Below are 20,232 nucleotides of genomic sequence, written 5' to 3' on the forward strand. Positions count from 1 at the left end.
ATGTGGAGGAGCGGGATCCTCCTCCTCCTGCTGCCGGGGCTGCTGCTCCTGGCGGCCGCTGAACTCCAGCAGGAGACGGAGCCGCGGAGACTGCCACCCCCGGGAAAGTTGGATTTCGGTTATGTGCCCGCGGGACTCTACGAGACTCTGGCCCATTACGAGCCGGGGCCGATCGGGATCCTGTTCCAAATGGTGCACACGTTCCTGTACGCGGTGCAGCCCAACGCTTTCCCACAAGGTAAGACTCCTCATCCAGGTACACGGAGTCCCCGAGGGTTGTGGGGGTGTGGGAGAGATGGGATGCAACTGGGAATAAACACCTGTGATTGTGTTGGTACAAAACACTGTGTGCGCATCATCCACATTCACTGGGTTCCGTTTAAATCCAGACGGTTCCCCGTCAGATTATATGAAAACCCAGATGACTCTACACGCTTTCACACAAACACACACAGACACACACACACGAGTCTAATTTGCTTTTCATGAATGATTCTCAAACATCGGAGGAGCAGTGTCTTCTCACGGACGTGTGGTCCAATCCGTGCGTCACGCAGCAGTTCCACGCAGCGCGCGGTTTGATTTGCGCGCATCCGAGCTGACATGAGTGTGGTGCCTGTGCCCGGGGCGCACTTTGTGTCAGGTTAATTACACTTAATGAACCTCTTGCTGCCTGCACCGTGTTCTCGTTGACACACACACACACACAAGCCACAGTTGGTGTTGTTGTTGTTGTGTGTTTTTGGCCCGAATGAGGGAGCGAAACGTTCGTTGGAGACGCACCGAGCGCGTCAGGACGCACGGTTCCACATTTAACACAATTAGACCTGACGGCTTAAACCAAACACACAAGTGGTGTCTGCGTTTAATCGGGTCGTGGACGTTCAAAACATACGTGTCTCCCCCCCCCTTCCATGCGTCCCAGTCCCAGGGTCCATATACTCCCCTCGGGGACATTTTGCAGATTAACAGCTCCCTGAGTCACCTTGGTAATTGCGTAATCCCATAAACCCCTGTGCCATATGTTGTTGGCCTTTTAGTTTCCAGTTTGTCTCCAGCACTTAGGGGCTCACGGCCTAATCCTATGGTACACAGACCCCTGCTCGGCTGTTAGTTCATTCAAGGGTGCATCTTCCAAATGATGCAACAGCCAGAATGGAAATCATGCGGAAACGGTCGTACACAGTAATCCAGCATCTTGTAAACAGTTGTGCATATTTAGTCATTGGAAAAGGCCCCGGGGGATTTGTTGTTATTGTGTTTAGGTTTCAGGATAATGGCACAAACGAGGTGCATGTGAGGATATTTAGCATCCAGTGATCTGTCAGGTCTGGTTTGGAGGTTTGCAGCAAACCACTGGGATTTGCCCAGCATGTTATTCCTGTACCAGAGCGTTACAGGAAATCCCTTGTGCACCGTGCCGTTTGTTGGGAAACATCATTTGTGAGTTACATTAAAATCTACAAGACACGGGAGGAAAAACATCAGTGAATGGTTTCCACTCCAGTGGTTCTGTGACTGGAGGTGGTGCAGATCTCAGAGTGGAGCTCTGTTGAGACTGGGTGGATGTTCAGCCTGTGGTTAGCCACGGAGTTAACCTCCGTCCAGCAGACATTTCAAGAATGAATCACAGAGTCCTCGAGCAAAGAAACGGCAAAACAAATCTACTACTAATATCTTGTGGTCGCGCTTTAGAGAGACAGTTCATCCAAGAACACAAGACAAATGGCAGATGGACTTTCGAGGTATAGTGAGAAGATCAGTTTGTCTTTCTTATGCAAAGACCACTACAATTCAACTTGTTATTTTTACAATCGATTAGTTGTGCATCATTACAACTGTGAAATCTTTGAATTCAGCCTCTAAAATACGATGAAGAAATCTACATTTATATTGTTTTCAATCCATAAACCAAAGATATTGAATTTGCAATAGTATCAAATAAAACAGCAGCAAATCATCACATCTGAGAAACTAGAACCAGAAAACCAGCCACAACCTCAATAAATGAGCGGTTCATCAATTATATAAATTTAATTTATTATTTAAACCTCAAAAACACATTAAAAAGTTTCCAACATCTCTCTGTGTTGCTCTTTGTTGAACGTTTGCTCCCTTGGAGTGATTTCAGTTTTGGATAAAACTCTTTTTTTATAGCTTTCTAAACTTTGCTCACTTCACCCGATGGTCAATGTTGTGAGATATTTTCAAACTCCTTGACATCATTAACAATATTGGCCTTAAAATAAATGCAGCATCAGTTGGATTCCATCCATCCTTTCATTAGCTATATGACTTATCTTTTGAGGGTTGCAGGGGAGGGCGGGGGGGGTGTGGAGTCAGTCACACTGGGTGGAAGATGAGGTATAACATGGACAGTTAAACCCCCGGGATGGATGACATATGGAGACATGTCCCGCCTACGGCCAGTTTATTGTCTCAGATTAAGAAAACCTGGATGTGTTTGGACTCTGAGGGGAAACTGGAGCAACCAAAGGACAAACCCCAGAGAGAACATGCCAACTACACATATCTTTTCATATAATTTCATTAATAATAATTGTGTTGATGTGCTCAGTTACACTCAACATCTACTGCACATCTGTCGATTCAGGGATCCCTCACTCAGGACTCTCTCTTAGGTTCCTGCATGTTTCCCCCTGTTAAAAGGTTTATTTTTGGTTTCTCCTCGCTCCTGTCGGGGGGGTTAAGGACAGAGGATGTCGCACCACGTTACGCCCCATGAAGCCAAATTTTCAATGTGTGAATGTGGCCTTTGAAAATAAAAATGTAATTGATTTGAAACGCACCTGGCAGGGTGGTGCCTCCACCTCCCGCTGGATCGTGAAAGTTACTAAAAAAGCCTCTAAGTGAACCTGAAGTTGCCAAAAACAGATGTCGCTGGCATTGAAGAGCATCTCTAAACATCACCTGCAGGAATGGCTCATGACAACTCATCCAGATCTCAGCCCCTATCTGCTGTTTAAGTGTCTCGAACCCTGAACGGCTCTGCTGGGTGCCGTTATGTCGCTGTACGATTCAAACCAACGCCCCATCACGTCTCCCTCTGTGCAGTAACTGTTTTAAAAACGTCCATTGATCTCACGTGTGTGTTCAATGCCTTCGACCGACAACTTCCTCCTCTGTATCAAAGTGTGTGAGCCACTCGTTGGAGGTGTTAGTAGCGATGAGAGTAACGAATGTATATCACGATCACCCACACAGAGCAAATGAACACTGACATATTCTCTCCAACATTTTCTAACGGCTTTTCACTGCAGCGTGGAAGCCCGCAGGAGCAGTTGACGCCCCCCCCACCCCCCCCCACCCCTCCATCTCCCTCCCTCCCTCACACCCACGCACACACTCTCTCTCTCTCAGCAACACACAACTGTAACATGCCGACACACACACACACACATGCCCCCGTGTCCAAGATCATAACCCTTTTTATACGGAATATGAAACACTGCTGTTTTAATGGAGCTGTTAGAGGAGCGGCCTCGTGTCACTCAGACTGAGGTGACGGTTACGTAAACGTTCACATTCTCCTGGTGCTGATTCGACGGGACGTTAATGGCGAGCGCGACATTAGGCGCCTGATGTGCCAGAGGAGGCTGCTGGGAAACAGCTGCGAGTTGAGAAGTTTAATGACATTGAAAGAAGGGAAAGGAAAAAGTTATTTTTCTGTTTCCTCACAACCTGCATCGCCCGACGGAGGCTGAGACTTAATTTGTATTTGAGGCCTTAATTTGACAGGATATTAATTTATTCATCCGGCACGTGGCAGAGAGGACAGTTTAAAACGAGGAGGGAGTTGGCTGCTCTGGTTGTTTTGGCTGAACAAGGTTTTTATATAATCCTCATTGTACGTGTGGACTGAATTTTCTCAACACATACTGAATCAAATGTTGTGTAGACATTCATGCTCTTGTGCCAAGAGATCAAAGTTTTCCTTTATTTTGTGAAATAGTCATTCGTTGTATATAAAAATGGACGTAGACTGGAAAGTGAAGCCGATAGGGAAGTGCCCAAAACCTGTATTCTCTCAGACGATCAGCAGAGGGCGACACCATTGGTCAGATATATTCAAATAGACCATAAAGCACTGTATGCATTGGGGCGTGTATACCGTGTGATTGGCAGCTAGTACTGTCCAATGGGTGCAGTGTCCTTGAGCTCTGACTCCACCCCCCGCTCCTCAAAATATGGTTACTTCTGGTTTTAAAAAACCAAGATGGCCACCGAACAAAATGCCAACACGTTGGGTTGACACTTGGATCGGGGTTGACATTGAATTTCCTATTTGCATTCATGGTTTCCAGATGATGTATCTTAAATCTATAATGAAGCCGGGTCTGTGGAATCTGGAGGTTTTTCTCTGATGCTTGTTTCCAGCTCGACTCACAGGGGCCGAGTTGAAAAGTGTCGGTGTGTTTTGCTCAAGGACACTTCGGTGGAGAACGTGCCCGTGGGAGGACGCACGTCAGGAGCCTGTGACCTTCAGCTTCAAGGGAAAACCTCCCTCACTCCGTTCAAGCTCATTAACACAAACAGTAAATCTAACATATTTACGGGCCTCCCGGATTCCTTTTAGTTTTTTCCGTGTCGTGTAATTACTCTCGGTGTAAGTCGGCATAGAATAGAATAGAGGACTTCCTCCCCCCCCCCTCCGGATGAGCGCGGCTGGGGAGACGATGCCAGCCGCTGTCGTGCATCAGAAACCCCGTTGGAAGCTGTTTCCTCATTAGTGTCTGTGCTCCCTCCTCTCAAGAAACCTCGCCGAGGTGCAGCCCAGGCTCCGGAGGACTGGTGGGAATCTGGCTTTAATTCAAGGACAATAACAGTTGCCAGGGAAACCCATCGGCCGGCGTGATGTTGCTTTATGAATCTTGTGTTTCACTGCACCGCTGTGATCCGAGGCGAAATATCACTGCACAATCTGCGAGATGGAAACATGCAGGTCCGGTGATAGGATCCCACCTGATGTTGGTTATTTAACACCCATCAAAAGATGTTTTTTCCTTTTTCTGAGGCCGCGTCACAAAGGACACGGAGACATGAAAGAAACCCGAGGAGAACGTATCAAAAGATTTCTAACCAGGGACGAGGCAGAGATCCAAGCGCTTTGTGAAGTGCATCAGAGATTTAATGGAATTATAAAGCAGCAGACATTTTGTGTTTTTGTCACTTTCATCCTGTGAAGAGGAAACGGTGACAGTACAGATCCTCTGAAGGTTCAATTCTGATGAAGCTCAACTACACTCAGGAATAAGGGTCCAACTTTTCTTTGTTCTGCTGCTTTGGTTTTTAATTTTGATGTTTGAGGTCGATAACTATACAAAATATAACATTTTAAATGTTGGGAAGTTTGAAAGAGACATAATAGAATAGGAGGTTAGAAGTAAGGTTACAGAGACATAATGGAATAGGAGGTTAGAATGGATTTACAGGAGTAAGGGAAGCAGGACTGTGTGATGGGGAAGTGAAGCAGCTCCAGTGACCTTCTGTGACCCAAAGGTCAGACGGGGGTTGTTCTGTGTGGCTTCCAGGTGTGAGTCTGTAACTGCCTCCACTGAGGAGATTGTGTTTGTTTGTTTGCAGAATTACATGAAAACCACTGGAGCCATTAGCATGAAGCTCGCTGGGATGGTTCAGGAAAGAATATATTAAATTTGGAGGAACTTTTTTTTCTCTTTTTCTAACTTTGTAAGATTTAGTGTTTTCCTACATATTCGTTGATTTGTCAGAGAATAATTCATGGATCCTGAAACCTATATCTAGGATAACCTGGTGTTGATCCAACTAAAAATCCAGATCTAGTGAATTTAAATGTGTGTTTCAATAGAAAACCGAGGCTGACAACAGCAAACCTGGAGTTAAAAAATTGCCTAAAAAGCATTTATATTAATATAATATAAACAGTCGATCGCTTTCATGCTGCAGCTTTGCTTTAAAATCATAAAAGTAAACATTCTCTAACCGGAAGGTCGCCGCTCGACTACGAGCACCTGCTCTGCTGAAGTGCCCTTGAGCAACGACCTGAGCGTCCGTCTGTCTCCGCTGACCCATTGTTTAACAGGAAGTCAGGGAGAAACACTTTAGCTCTGAGTCTGGGAAGAAAAAACAGGGGAATTAAGTCATGAGTCATTATGTTTTTATTATTCAGCATTTTTCGAGGCCAGTTGCAAACATTCTCCTAATGAGGGATTTCTTCAGCAGTCTGCAGAGATCAGAGGCTCGGCCTTAAAATCTGCAATCATCATGTCTCAAAAAAAACATGTGGATACACCAACGACTTGAAGAAATGAAGGTTCCATGTCCTATTTAGATATTTTTGTCAAACACCCATGTTCTACATCACAGCACAGATCAGTGCAGATGTGTTTTAATCGGACTCTGACTCCTGGATCCAGCTCATTTTATTTTGAAATCCTAGACTTTGTGTAAAGATGGACAACTCATCCTCAGTTGTACAAAGTATGTGATGTCATTTGAATACACACATTCATTTGACGTGTACTTTAGAGACCAGCAGTGAATATCAGCTCAGTCTCAATCCCAAAACACTGGTGATCCACAGCTCGTATCCAATCCCAGTACCTCCCTGTGCATGTGGCTGTGTGGCTGTGTGGGAGTTTCCCTGCTGGTGCACTGGGAGCTCAGATGCTCGGGGTGTGTGGAGGTTAAAGGGTCACACTGACTTCAGCTGCACATACAGAGCCACGCACTTCGATGGCAGTGGCAGCTCAGTGGCACATTCAGACAGACAAAGGCCACACGGCGCAAAAACACACGGGACAGAAATGACACTGAAACTGTGTCAGCTTTTTATTTAGACAATTCGGAAAAGTTATCTGACTGCGGCTGACTCTGGGTAAGCAGCAGTAGAATAGATGGAAGACTGAATAGACGGATGATGGAGGTAACATCGAGCTCACAAGCCTCTGGTTCCACAAGTTACTTACTATCTGCTCTCATTCAGCTTTTCATTCTTTAGTCTTTTTGAAAAAGCAAAACATGCTCCGGGGGTTTATTGTCCGTGACCAGCTACTCCAGCAACTCAGCACTTTTACAAGAATTGAAACTATGATGATTTCTAGGTTTAAAAAATAATTCACTTGTTGTTACTCAAGCTACAGCTCCTCTATCAGATTTAGTAAGGACCAGAATAAAATCAACACTTTAAGACTTTTTAATGAACACTTCTTCATTATAAAGTCTTCTGTTTCCCGCTGTCGTTATAGACAAGTCAGATGTCCAGGTTTTGTTCCAGGACAGGATTCTTTGTAATTTGTGTAATGACTCTGGTTGTTCCTACTTTTTTCCTACGAAAACCAGAAGTTCTAGTTTCTCTTCCGCTCTCCGTCATCTCCTGTTATGACATCATTTTGCCTGAACGACCCTGAGACTCTCTGGATCTCTCTGATGCTTCTCGCCTGCTTTACCCACAGAGTCGTCCTGTTGACATGAAAGAGGAAGCAGCACTTTGTGTTAGTTGTGTGTTTAGTCTTTGTTCTGTCTGATTTCTAATTAGTGCTTCTCATTGTCATCCATCTGAACCACGCTGGTCCGAGCGCCACCTGCGCTGCTTAATAAATGAAGTGGCAGCTGTGCTTGGTAATATTAAAACACTGCCGATGCATATTTCATACTTGTGTTCCTGTCCTCAGGGCAGATTCAAATATGGCCAGAATTATGAGTAATATTCAGCCGCTTATTAATTATCAAATCCTGAGAAATGTTTGTTCCATTTTCATTTGTGCATCATATTTGTTAAAAAGCAGTTTAGAGAACACAAAGCTAATGTTACCTCGTTTCTTATACACACAGTAAAGTCAGGATCATGTTGTTGGTCAGTGGGATTAGAAATCTGCCCTGAGGCCCCCGGCACAAACCAGTCAGAGTGAGAGAGACACATTCATCCCCTCAATATTTTAAACTTCACCCAAACTTCCATCTGTTACAAACACCCTCGAACTAGAAGATTCATCGACTGGACTCCTACGATCATGTCATCTAATTATATAACCATGTAAACAAAGAGGTAAGGTGACGCTCTTTACTAGATCTCATGCTCTGTCCAAATAAATGAGCCTGATTCACTGAACAGGAAGCAGTTGTCAAACCAGAATTCTGCCTCTCTGCCATGTTCCCTGCCCCGGTGGTGCGGTGGCATCTGTACAGCAGAGAGTGATGTGCCCGGCTCCTCTGCAGTGCCGCTGTGCCTCTGTCCGGTTCAGTCATGTCACGGCTCTGACAGTTGACGGCCCTGGGATCTGGGACGCTTCAGGACCCTGGCTCAGCCTCAGTGGCCCCCGGCGAAATGCCAGCTGATCGCCAAGGGGGGGGGGGGGGGACGTGTCACCTCAGCAGAGTTTAGGTTTTCATCAGGTGTTGAAGACGCAATCGAGTGAATACGCACACATATGATATTATACAGCAGGTTTTTATCTTTCTGCTTGTTCCTACACTTTATCATGAGATGTATGTCGACATGGTAGATTGTATATACGGGAATGGAGGATGGTGAATCAGGCCAAAATACCACGTACACAGTAATGATCATGGTGTGGTAACGAGGTCCCGGCAATTGTGAGCCAGTCTCAAGTGTCAATAATGACGTCCATCCTGTTTTTACAGCATCAAATATCTAATTACCATCAATGTATTTTATAAATTCTTTCTGTAACCTTTATTTAACAACATAAAACAAGTATTAAGGTGCAACTTGCAGCATCGGTCAAAAACATTGTCATCCCAGCGATTCCAGTTCCTTGTCTTTTAAAATGGATTTAAAAGCATTCAATGATTCAAATCTCGTAGTTTTAAAACGTGTTTGCGAAATATTGATGGAGCTGAGTATCCAAACGCCCTTTTAACAAATCTCGGGAAGCATGTTTGGCACAGAGAGAAATATGAACACAGAGAAACTATCTTGGATGAAAGATTGGATGTGTTTTCTTGTCCCATCTGCTAACATGGAGGAGGTGGGGCGCATAACCTTTCCTGCAGCCAGCCACCTGGGGGCGCTGGTCGTTGTTTTTTTCACTATAAGGGTCTTTCATGTCGTCAATCTTTATAAACAGTTAAGGTGACACACACTTATATATCTTCTATATATCTTTATCCTTATCACCTGAGGACACTTTATACTGCACACAGCTGATAAATTGATGTGGAAAATTGGAAACCGTGATAATTGACCAACCCAAATTTTTCAATTTGTTTACTTTGTGTCACCGAGGAACATAAATCCTCCAATTATCGTCTGAATTATTTAGACCTGATGTTCTCAATCTTCTCGACACTGCGTTGGATCTTGTTCTCGCTCGTGAAAGACGAGAAAAACACTTTTAATTTCTGCCCATTCGGGTCAAAGATACAAACGTGGTTCCGCTCTCATCACTCACGACTCGTTTTACATTTAAGCCGCCGCCGCCGCCCCGGCTTTGTGAGAGAAGATTAGGCTCCATAATAAGAACACAAAAAGTCATATTGTACTGCACTTTAATTCCTCGCCTGCAGCTCCTGTCCCGTGAATAGATAATCAAAATAGCCTCCAGCTACGTGTTGTTACTCTTGAAATGGATCCACAAATCTGGGATTAGTCTTTGTGGCGGCTCAGGCAGACAAGACGAGGGGCTGGAAATGAAAACCGCTTCAACCTGAAGTAATTATTATGCCATTTAGAAAATGTGACAAACGGTTACAACATGAAAAAACCAGCTGAAGGTTAATGGGACGACAGCGTGAAGCTAGGAGAGCGAGTTCAGGACCGGTCGTGTGAGAGGAGCGGGTTTCCAAGCTGAAAGAAATCGATACGATGAAGGAGCTTAACTTCACACAAGCTAATTAGAAAGTAAAGACGTAAAACTCAAGCTGTTTATTATTGTCTTCAGCTCGGCTCCAAACTATACAACTTTAACCTTTAACCCAGGCAAATGTATTTATTATTTAATTATACTATTAAATTCCAGCGCTGGTTTATCTTTTTACAAACTAAGAAAACATAAATAATGACTATTATTTGTCCATGTACATATTTGACCACAAATGAGACATTGATTCTTCATGTGATCAATAAACTTTTGTCTATGAAGAATGTGAATGTGCAGAATCTGTTTGATTTTGGGTTTGACCAATCACGTTTGATTTAGTTGCCCACAGGTTAACAGATCCACATGGAGATCAAGATGTTGACCTGAATTCATCAGCTTTTCATTAGAATTCATTAATCTGGATGAAATCTGGCACATGTTGGAGACTGATATCTTTCAGTGTGTAATTTAGTGCAGCTGCAAAGAAGATCTTATAGATTTAAACCCAGATAAAAGGTTTATTTAGGGATTTATCTTTATCAGACAACACTAGAGGAGGACACAAGAGAGAACAACATTCTGAAACCAGGACGTTGCAGTTCCTGGTCAGGTGACCGTGTTCCCAAAACATAATGTCTAACACGTAAAGTGCACTCAAGCACTAAAAGCTACTGCATCCATCTGGAATCTCATTGACTCAATTACTTCAAGGTTTTCCAAAAACATTGTTCACTTCCTCCTGATTGTGTCAACACGTCCACTGTTCTCTTCTCTGTACTCGGTACGTGAGAGAGAAAAAAGCCTTTTGCCTTCAAACGGAGAATCCCCGGGGCCGGTTGTCATCCAGACTCACAGCCCCCCCGCTGCTGCCACTGCATCTGCACTTAAATAACTTTAACAAAAAAGCTCTTTGTGTTTCAATTCTGTCAGAACAGTAGTTATGAGGTGTTTGGTTACTTTGGCAAAGTCCCTGGAAGTACTTGTGCTTCAAAGGAAAAGCTTTTATAATCAGAGTTTCACCTTTTGTTTTGAGTTCTTCTAAGACGATTCAAACTGTTGAATTCATGACTCGCTGCATCGCAATGAGCTGCCTGACTCCCTTTGAAAAGAGGAAAGCCATCGAGTCTCTTTGTTGAAACGTGTTTGTACAGTATGAAGGGGAAGAAGTAGATCAATCGACCGAACTGACAGCTCCTCGATTCCGGGGAGGGAAGAGATGCATCTCATTTGGAACGCCGTGCGCTTCAACCAGGGGCTGGCACATTAGCAGAGCAAGTGAGGGGTGATAAGAGCTGTGGCATTAAGATAAGTTTGAGACATTTCAAGGTAATATTATAATGCCACCATCAGCTTAAGCTCCCGGCTATCTGACAGAGAGCAGTCGAGAAATACGGCAGAGGCGGACGCGGAGAAGAAAATCGAAAGATCACGGGAGCAAGAAAGGCTGAGAAGATATCGGCTTATTTAAAGAAAGGGGAGAACTGGGAGAAGCAATAAATGGAGGGAGTGTGTTTTGGAGAAAGAGCTGTCACTTCCCCGGGTGCTGCTAAAGTCTCATCCAGGGACGTCATATTTGGGTCAGGCCTGGGTAGCCAAGCAGGAAGAGGCCGAGGCGAGCGGCTCAGCCCTGCTGAATGGATGGCAACTCATGCATCCTCTGTCTCTTTGTTCCGCTTCACTGGCGACAGCAGTGGTGCCCGCTGCAAGTGGACTCTGGGGGCATGGTGGGTTTGTAACTGCAGATGTGTGGCATGGAGGGGTCGACCTGCCAACACCGGAGAGGAGGACTCTGAACGGCCGTCCCTCGCCACCGTGGCGTTTGGCCTGGCTGCCGCTCATCACACAGCTTGACAAGGTCCTTGTAGCTGTCGCTCAGCAGCGCGCTGACAGCTCCCTTGAATGGGATGTGTCACGGGTCGGGAATGTGGCCGTGTCACAACTCGGAGAGGAGTTTCAGGATGTGTAATGAAGCCTGCAATGACTGGCAGTGGGTCAACTGTGTACAACAAAGGGAAGTAGCGTTGACCCTATGTGGTTTAGGTGGTGGGTGGGTGTTTTGCGGATGTTTTTCTTTTCCTCCTGGTGAAGTAATACATGAATAGAAATATCTCCGGTTGAAAAATAATTATTATATTCATGTAGAAGACAGACAAAGAGGTCAGGTTGGAAGGAAGGAGAGATTCAAGAGTTTTTGATGATAGAAAAACACAAAAACACTTTTACATCTCTTGCACACTCCACCCAGACTCCACCCCTCATCTGAATGTTCCTGACATTGTCCTGCTGTTGTGAATGTGAACACACCTGACCTCCACAGGCTCCTGCAAGTTCTTCAAATGACAAAGTCCAAAAAGTGTCTTCTCCCAGTTTTTGGGATTTTGTTTGGCAGTTAATGAGTGAAAACAGCTTTCCAGAGGAAGTTCTTCTCCACAAACAATCAATCAATCAATCAAATTTTATTCCTATAGCCCATATTCAGAAATCACAATCCGTCTCATAAGGCTGAACAAGGTACGCCTCTGTCCTACAAGAGTAAAACTACCAAAATACCCGATAACAGCTCTGTGTAAATCAACACAGCAATATTTACAACATTGACTAGTAGAAACTAACATAAATGAAAAGTGTGTCAATGTTTAAAGTATATAAACATAAGAACATTTTAGATTTGTCAGTAACGGTGGAGTATCTGAGGAGACATATTGTATATCAAGTAGTCTTGTTGTCATAGTCCACGATCAGGATCCACCTTCCCACTCTGTAGTGTCCTTTCCTTTCTCTCATCGTCACCTGTGCAGCTCGGCCTCAGCCTTGATTAGCCGACAGTAATCTGGGATGTTGTTGGCCTGGGTCAGACTGCAGAGACAATCCGCTTGGTTGTCTAGTGGTCAGCTTGCCAAACAGACTCCACAGCAGACCGACTGTCCTTTTGTCCCTGGACCGTCAATTACCTACTTAGCCTGTAAGGTCAGAATAAAGAGGCCTGTGGACAGAAGATCCCAAAACCTGCTATTATGAAACCAGCTCTCTTCAAACTTCTGGACAAATGTTGGTCTGTAGCTTTCTGAAGTTGAAGATGTCTTATTATTTTCCTCTTGGTACAACCTCAAATGGGGTTTGCTGACGTGTAATTGTCATTCTGTCTTGTAGCTCTCACCATGTTTTGAGAAAATACACGGTTTAGAGCATTAGAAATGACTACGTTGGTCAACCTCATCTAAAGATAGTCTGGATATGAGGCCGGACCCAAAGCAATACTCTCTCCATCATATCCTCCTACGCTGCTCCGCTCTGCATCCCTGATCCCAGAGAGCGTCACTTTGTTGTCTCGTCGAAATAAATCATACAAATGAGGATAAGATGAACATTTTCAAACATCCGCCTCGAAGGTGTTTGTGATTTTTCCACCCATAAAAAGAGACGGAAGCTTTTTTCACCTCCAGGCAGCTCGCAAAACGAGGGTGTGAGTGTCAGATTGGCCGCTTGGGAAAGTCACAGGAATGTTGGTGCAAGATGCCAACGTGTTCATTTAAATGTTGTTTATAACTCAACTAGAGCAAGTTACACACTTTGCATATAGAGGCGGGTGTCAGCATGTGATTGGAATAACTTCCATGGGACACATTTTTTATATTTAACACAAAACTTCTCCTTGAAATACGTCGGCACAGTTTTGCCCTGAAGCCTCAAACAAATATAAAGTAGAATGGCAATCAATGCTCCTCAGTCCCCTTAAATTCAATCAAGTGTCATAGCAAAGCCAACAGAGCAACACCCTGTGTGGTCTTTATGGATCTGCACCAAATCCCTCATGTTCCTTTGGACGACTCTGTAAAACTATTTTATTAAAACTGTTGATTCCCAACTGATGTCACATGATCTCAGCAACACGCTGGTGGCAGTTACAGGTTTGTAGCTGTATAGTGGCTCAAACCTTATTTGCCTTTGCACCAGGAGCTAACTCATAGAAATCAATTCCCCCAAATGAGCCTGATTCTCTCTCCCAAGATTTGTTATTCTCTTGGAAATCTGTGAAAATACAAATTAAAAAAAGTTCACCTTAAAGGAAGTCATTTAAAAAGTCCTGCATATGTCAAATTGTCAGTGTAGATGCATTTAATACAAGATCAGAGCATCACTTTCTGGTTTTAATGCGCCGCCATCTTGAAGAATACTACTACACTGCACTAATATTGTGCATATCTCTGTAGTCACATCCCTTGAGTTCATGTTTATTATTCAGAGACCGGCAGGATTCATATCCTCATTTCTCTGAACCTGTGGATGAGATTGAAGCAAGTCCCTTTGCAATATAACATTCTTTATTACTGTCTGCTGCCATGTCGCCTGGATTTATCTGTGTGAGTGTGTGAGAGTGTGTGTGTGTTAGTGTGTGTTTGTGCATCTACTGTCGTGCATCTCTAACCATCGGTGTGATTTCCACTGGAGGGGCGGCTGTCAACTTTATTAAAATAGTAGATGTGCATTGCTCTGGATGGTATTCACAGTCGGATGTATCGGTGCGTGTGAGCCGATCCGAGCAGATTCAGAGATGTGTGGACGCTTCTTCCCTGTATGAGCACGTCTCACCCATGGATTCATCCGGCCGCTGTGTGAAAACAGAATTAAGTGGAGTGTGCAGAGACTCCAGCTGTTTACATGCAAGGCCACAGTGAAGTGCTCTCCCCCCCCCCCACACACACACACCCACACACCCACACGGAACATCTCTTAACATGAGGAGGAATCAGCAGAAATATTCTTTTTTGAATTGAAATGGGAGGGATAACTTTGTCGCGGCTTGCTAAGTCGTTTCTAGGTGAACTAACACCGTGTGTATTAGTTACACCAGCACTGACGACAAAGAAGGAGGCCCCCCCCCCCCCCCCCCCACACACACACACACTCTAAACCGCTCAGTTCCTGCATGTGTCAGTGGTGAGAGCGTTGTTACACAGAGATCACGGTGAGAAAGATTAACAGTTTTAAATTAAATGTCTGTCCATGCGCCTTGTAGGTTTGAGAGAGAGAGAGAGATAGATAGAGAGAATGTGTGTGTCTGTGTGTCTGTGTGTGTTCTCCTCCCTTCCCTCGGTTGTGTTAAAAGCCCACTCTGCCTACATAGTTTCCGATTCTATGGTAACAGTGTGTTTACATTGTGCGGAGGTGTTTTTACACCGAGCTCATGGGAAGTCGGCTTTGATACAATCAGCCCCCGACAGACACACACACACACATACACCTACACACACAAGCATTTCAGTTAAATGTCAAGTCAGTGGTGTGCTGACATTCACTGGATGACAGCTGCCAAGTTAGGATTTGATGTAACTAGAATAATTAGCATAGTGTTGCAGGCATAACCATAATTTCTGTTAAGATAATATATAATAGTTACATTTTAGAGATAAGCAATAGAGATTTGTGGAAACTATAACTCTTGCTAAAGACACTGGAAGCGGACAAGTGTGAAAATACCTCTTGGACATGACAGATCCAGCTCGAACACACATGTTGACTTAACACAGGAGCGGCTAAAACTGATGCTCACTGTGAAAATGATATATAATCAGATTTCCTGGTTTATCTTCATCTTTGTCAAGCAAAGCAAATACCAACCAGCCACTGACCCAATAGTCTCTCTCCCTATACTCAGCTCTGGCCATTTGTCCACTTTCACCCTCTGTCAATCAAATACCAGAGCTGTCTTCTCTCAGAATTCAATGTAAAAACCTGACTGTGATTGGAATCACTATTTATTGTGTATGTGGACGGAATATGCAGAATCCTACTTCAATGTAAATATTCAGCACAGCAACAAGGATTAAACAGCCCTCAGATGTGTTTAGCTCCTTGTGTTACTGGACATTCACAGCGTGTGATCACTAGAGCTGAGGCCCAGTGACGCCTCCTGGAGGTGTCCTGGAGGCACCTGGAGGTGTCCTGGAGGTGTCCTGGAGGCACCTGGAGGTGTCCTGGGTACCAACACGACTTGACTGCGATCAATTCAAATGTACTTGATTGTCCCCTTGGGTAAATAACACAAAAAACAGTACACAAGGAGATACATGCAGAATAAAAGTGAATTGAATATTGCACCTGCCCTGAAAACACGTAGAAAGACAAAACACTTAATGGATTAAAAGATCTAAAACCTGCCCAGAGTATAAAATGTGCCAGACACAGTGTAAAGGTTGTTGAGATACACAACATGTTTTCCTTATTGAGTAGAGTGATAGACTTTTGGATGAATGAAAGCTTGACATTTATCGTAACATCTAACAGGTCAGAATGCAGGTCAGAATATGTGACGGGTCTTTAAGGATCCTGTGAGCTATGGTTTTAAATGACACGTCTGAAAATGACTTGTCTGTAGTTCTGCTAAAATCAACAGTTTGTCCATTATATGCGGAGCAGCAACACTTTTGTGAGGCACATGGATTCATTGCTCTTTCACCTGAGGGGACCTGCAGAGCTGGGTGGTAACTAGAGACAATAACAATCCATTACAGCTGCTTTAAACTGACAAAAAGCATTTATATGTAAATCCTACGGGTTATTACACAGGAGTGTGAAGGATGAGGGCAGGAGCAAACATCCTGTTTATGTCACCTCAGCGATGGAAAACGCCATGGAGACTTTCCAGTCTGCATTAGTGGTACAACCCCCTTGGTGAATTTAATTCTCTACACAAAGCTCTCCCCGCTTCTGTGCGAGTGTCCTCAGATAACTTTGTCAGGGAGAATCCACTGCTACACCGCCCCTGTGTTCCGAGAAAAAAGAGAAAGCATCCCTGACTGGTTCTGTTTGGTTTGCGCTGTGGTCGTGGTGTGGAAGCGGATCTCGTTGCCGGGCCTATTTATTTATATATGTTTTAATAAGCCTGTGAGCAGCGGGTGTTGTCGCAGGGGTCTGCCGGGGGTTAGGAAGGGCAGAACCAGAGTTGTGTTGATTTGGCTGTTGGTGCAAGTTGATTAGATTTGAATTCTCCGTGCTGCAGTTCACACAGGTTCGGCCACGCTGCTGTTAGTAAACCACGACATCAACTTTGTCCCTCACCTGTCCATCCCTCCTCCACATTCATCCTTCACTTTATCAATCTTCTCTGTATTCATTCCTCCCACGAGTCCTGTTTTTATTCATCCATCTGTCTCCGCCTGTTCCACATCTTTGTTTTTTCCTGCTTCAGCGATCCTTCCTTCTCTCTTTAGCTCTTCTACAACCCCTGATTTTCAATTTCTCGTTTAGTTGCTTAAAATAAATGACAATTGGCTCCTGTTCCAGCAGCAGGAACGTGTCTCTAGTAGCAGACGGTGCACGTCTGTGACGATCTGCTCCAATCACAGTCCAGTTCCTGCAGTGCACCTGCTCCATGTTGTAACTCTGCTTACTATAAAGCATAAACCACTCTAATCTGCATTCAACAGCAATAAAGAGTTTTGTGTCCAGAGCTGTGTCAGCTGTTAGTAGGTGCATGTCAATTAATGATGTAATGAGGTTATTTAGGAAAAAGTTGAATAGTTTGTCAAACTGAGAACCAAACATCTCTGACTGTTTGATTTATAGATAGATAGATAGATAGATAGATAGATGGATAGATAGATAGATGGATAGATAGATGGATAGATAGATAGATAGATAGATGGATAGATGGATGGATAGATGGATGGATAGATAGATAGATAGATGGATAGATGGATGGATGGATGGATGGATGGATGGACATGGTTGCAGCAGCAGGTCAAGGGCGTTGCACAAGTAGCAATAAAACAGATGGGAAGAATAAAAACAGCTCAAAATAGGATGTCATAAACATAAAATGTAATAAAAGCTGTATGTACGACCTTTACCCTTAGTAAATTATACACAATAAAGGATAATAGAACAACGAATCAGCCTATAAACAAGAGAAAAAACACAAGAGAACTGAAGTTGTTTGCATTTAAAGATAATGTAATGAGGTTAGGTAAGAATGGGACATATTAAAATACAATATGAGTATAAGATGTGAAAAACATGTTTATGTTGCACTTAAGATTTAAATATAACTTTTAAAACTGTCAAATATTAAAACCAAGCAAAAAAATCCTCACTTATACATTAAACATCTACAGTATGAAATCATATTGTGTGTGTTGTGTGTTGTGTTGTCAACATTAGAGAGGCAATGACACAGTTTTTCTAATTATCTTTTTCAATTCTGCAGGTTTGTTCATTCAAACCGATCTTTCAAGTGCAGCAGTAGACAAAGTTTTTCATTTTCTGGTTCCCAACTTTACAAGCGTGAATAATAAGAGCCTGAGTGTCAAAGTCAAACCGTGTTCAATAGAAGGTGAAGACAAGACACGAGTTTTTGTAAAAGATTAAACCAGAGATTCAATACAATGATATTTTCAGGACGTCAACACTCCGCTGCTCGTCTCGTCCCACCAGGAGCTTCGTTGTTAACAAGACCTGTGTTTTTTTTTTTCATGACATTTATTTGAGAAGAAGAACCTGAGTCTCCCACAGGGACGAGGTTATTGGCTTTTCATACAGCGTATGTTACATGATATTCCTGAATGGGTGGAAGCTGTTAGAGGCTCGGCTCGGCGTTTACAAAGGTCAGACATCTCAACAGCTCTGCCTCGATAACAACCGCAGGACGTCCTCTGGGTCACACTGACCGCCTCATTATAGAACCATCACTGTAAGAACCATTGTCAGGGGGTGTGGGGGGGGGGGGGGGGGGGGTACTGACTGAGCTGAGCTGGGGAGGATTCAATCCAATAATAAAAAGATTCAGAAACACAAGTACCACTGAAGAGGAGCAGGAACCCTCACATCCTCTTGACCTGATTCAACCTCTCTTCTCTATCTACCTTAGATTATAAAGTGTGAAATCCATAGATCCACACAACTGGGAACTTAACCGAACCTCCTCCTCAAAGCCAATTGTGCTACTGTAATAAACACCACATGCTTCATTAAGTGTTCCATCCTGGTGAGAAAGAAAGTTCTGAAAGTGTTCAGCACCGTGACAAGTTAGTTCTCCCCTGTTGTTCTGATGCTGAGCAGCAGAACCAACAAAGAGCTGCAGGATTCCTCAGGCGAGAGAATCCTCTCCTGTGAACCTGAAGAAACACTCATCTGGCTGCTTTATCCTGAGCTCCCTGCAAAGGGAGCAAAGTCTGCTGCTGTATTCAAGTTTACATAGATATCTCCACGTGTACATTTACATTTAGATATATTGAGTTTGCATTTTGCTGAAAGCGACGTTCCTAATCCACACACCTACACACATTGAGTGCAGGCTTCTGAAAGGTGGACAAACAGACCACAGGTCAGTTTCCAGGTGTCAGAGGCCGCAGTGTCCTGATGGAATCATTCATGTTGAAGCAGCAGGCGGAAGCAGAGGAGACGGACAGGAGAGAGTTAACGTGGGTGGAAACTCTCACATCAAGTGAGCTTTTCACTCATGCAGAGGGATTAAATGCCTCTCACTGGAAAACGGAGGTTGGATTCATTCCAGCCCTCCCTCCTCTCCGCTTTTCTCTCTTTCACCTCTCGTATTTTTTCCCCCTCACTCATCCTCTCTTTGTTCTTCCTCTCTCCTCCGTCTCTCTTTCATCCCTCCGTCCTCTCACAGCTTCCTTTATTTCCTGATGCTCCTCTCTTGGCTGATGTCCCAAACATCTATTCATTTATTAGCCTGAGCTTTCAGCGCTGCCGCCCCAGGCGACGTGGTTAATGTAAAACTCATTTTCTCTGACTTACAGGTTCCAGAGAAATCGTTCATGCCGCTGGGATTTCTCTGAATTCTGTCAACCAGACCTTAGCTGGGTTTTTAGAAATGTCAGGTCTTGATGATTGAAGCTGGAGATGACATGTGAACCCCAGAATCCAGTCTTTACTCAAACCTGCTTCCTGTAACTTTTCACTGCTCTGTGAACATCACTCTGGTTTCTACCAGGTGAAGATAAATCATTTTTCGATCTCTCTATTGATCATAAAAAGAGATTTTCCCTTCTTTTAAATCACCACATTTGATTCTTTCATTATCAAAACAGGTGCTAATTGATTTTCTATCGATTGACTAATTGCTGCAGTAGTAATCTTCTTTAATCCTCTGTCTCTCAGTGAGAGCAGCACAGAACTGAACCATCTCTTCTCATGTTTTTAAAATATTCCCCCACCCCCGAGGCCTGGTGCATGATAGTGCACTTCTTGTTTACCTCGGTTACAGTTTGCATCCTGTGGGGAAAAGGGGAATTCGAACACACCTTCACCACAAGGTCAGGAGCGTCTTACAAACACACAAAGCTTCACCACAACAAGAGAAGATGATAGCCGAGCTCGGTGCTTTTACTTTTCTCCCTGGAGAGCGGATTGTTTTACAACACAACCAGCGACACACAATAGTTGCTGCCGT

The 20,232-nt window shown here is 44.0% G+C and overlaps 1 protein-coding gene across 1 annotated transcript in view; it reads left to right on the forward strand.

Annotated features, from left to right (window-relative positions):
* The window catches only part of prom1a (prominin 1a), a 59,651-nt gene continuing 39,419 nt past the window's right edge, over nucleotides 1-20,232 (forward strand). The window contains exon 1 of the mRNA XM_053428382.1: nucleotides 1-238. Within this exon, the coding sequence (XP_053284357.1) occupies nucleotides 1-238 (238 nt within the window). The remainder of the gene's footprint in view (nucleotides 239-20,232) is intronic.

Source organism: Pleuronectes platessa, chromosome 8 (assembly GCF_947347685.1).
Source record: "Pleuronectes platessa chromosome 8, fPlePla1.1, whole genome shotgun sequence".
In the NCBI taxonomy this organism is placed as follows: Eukaryota; Metazoa; Chordata; class Actinopteri; order Pleuronectiformes; family Pleuronectidae; genus Pleuronectes; species Pleuronectes platessa.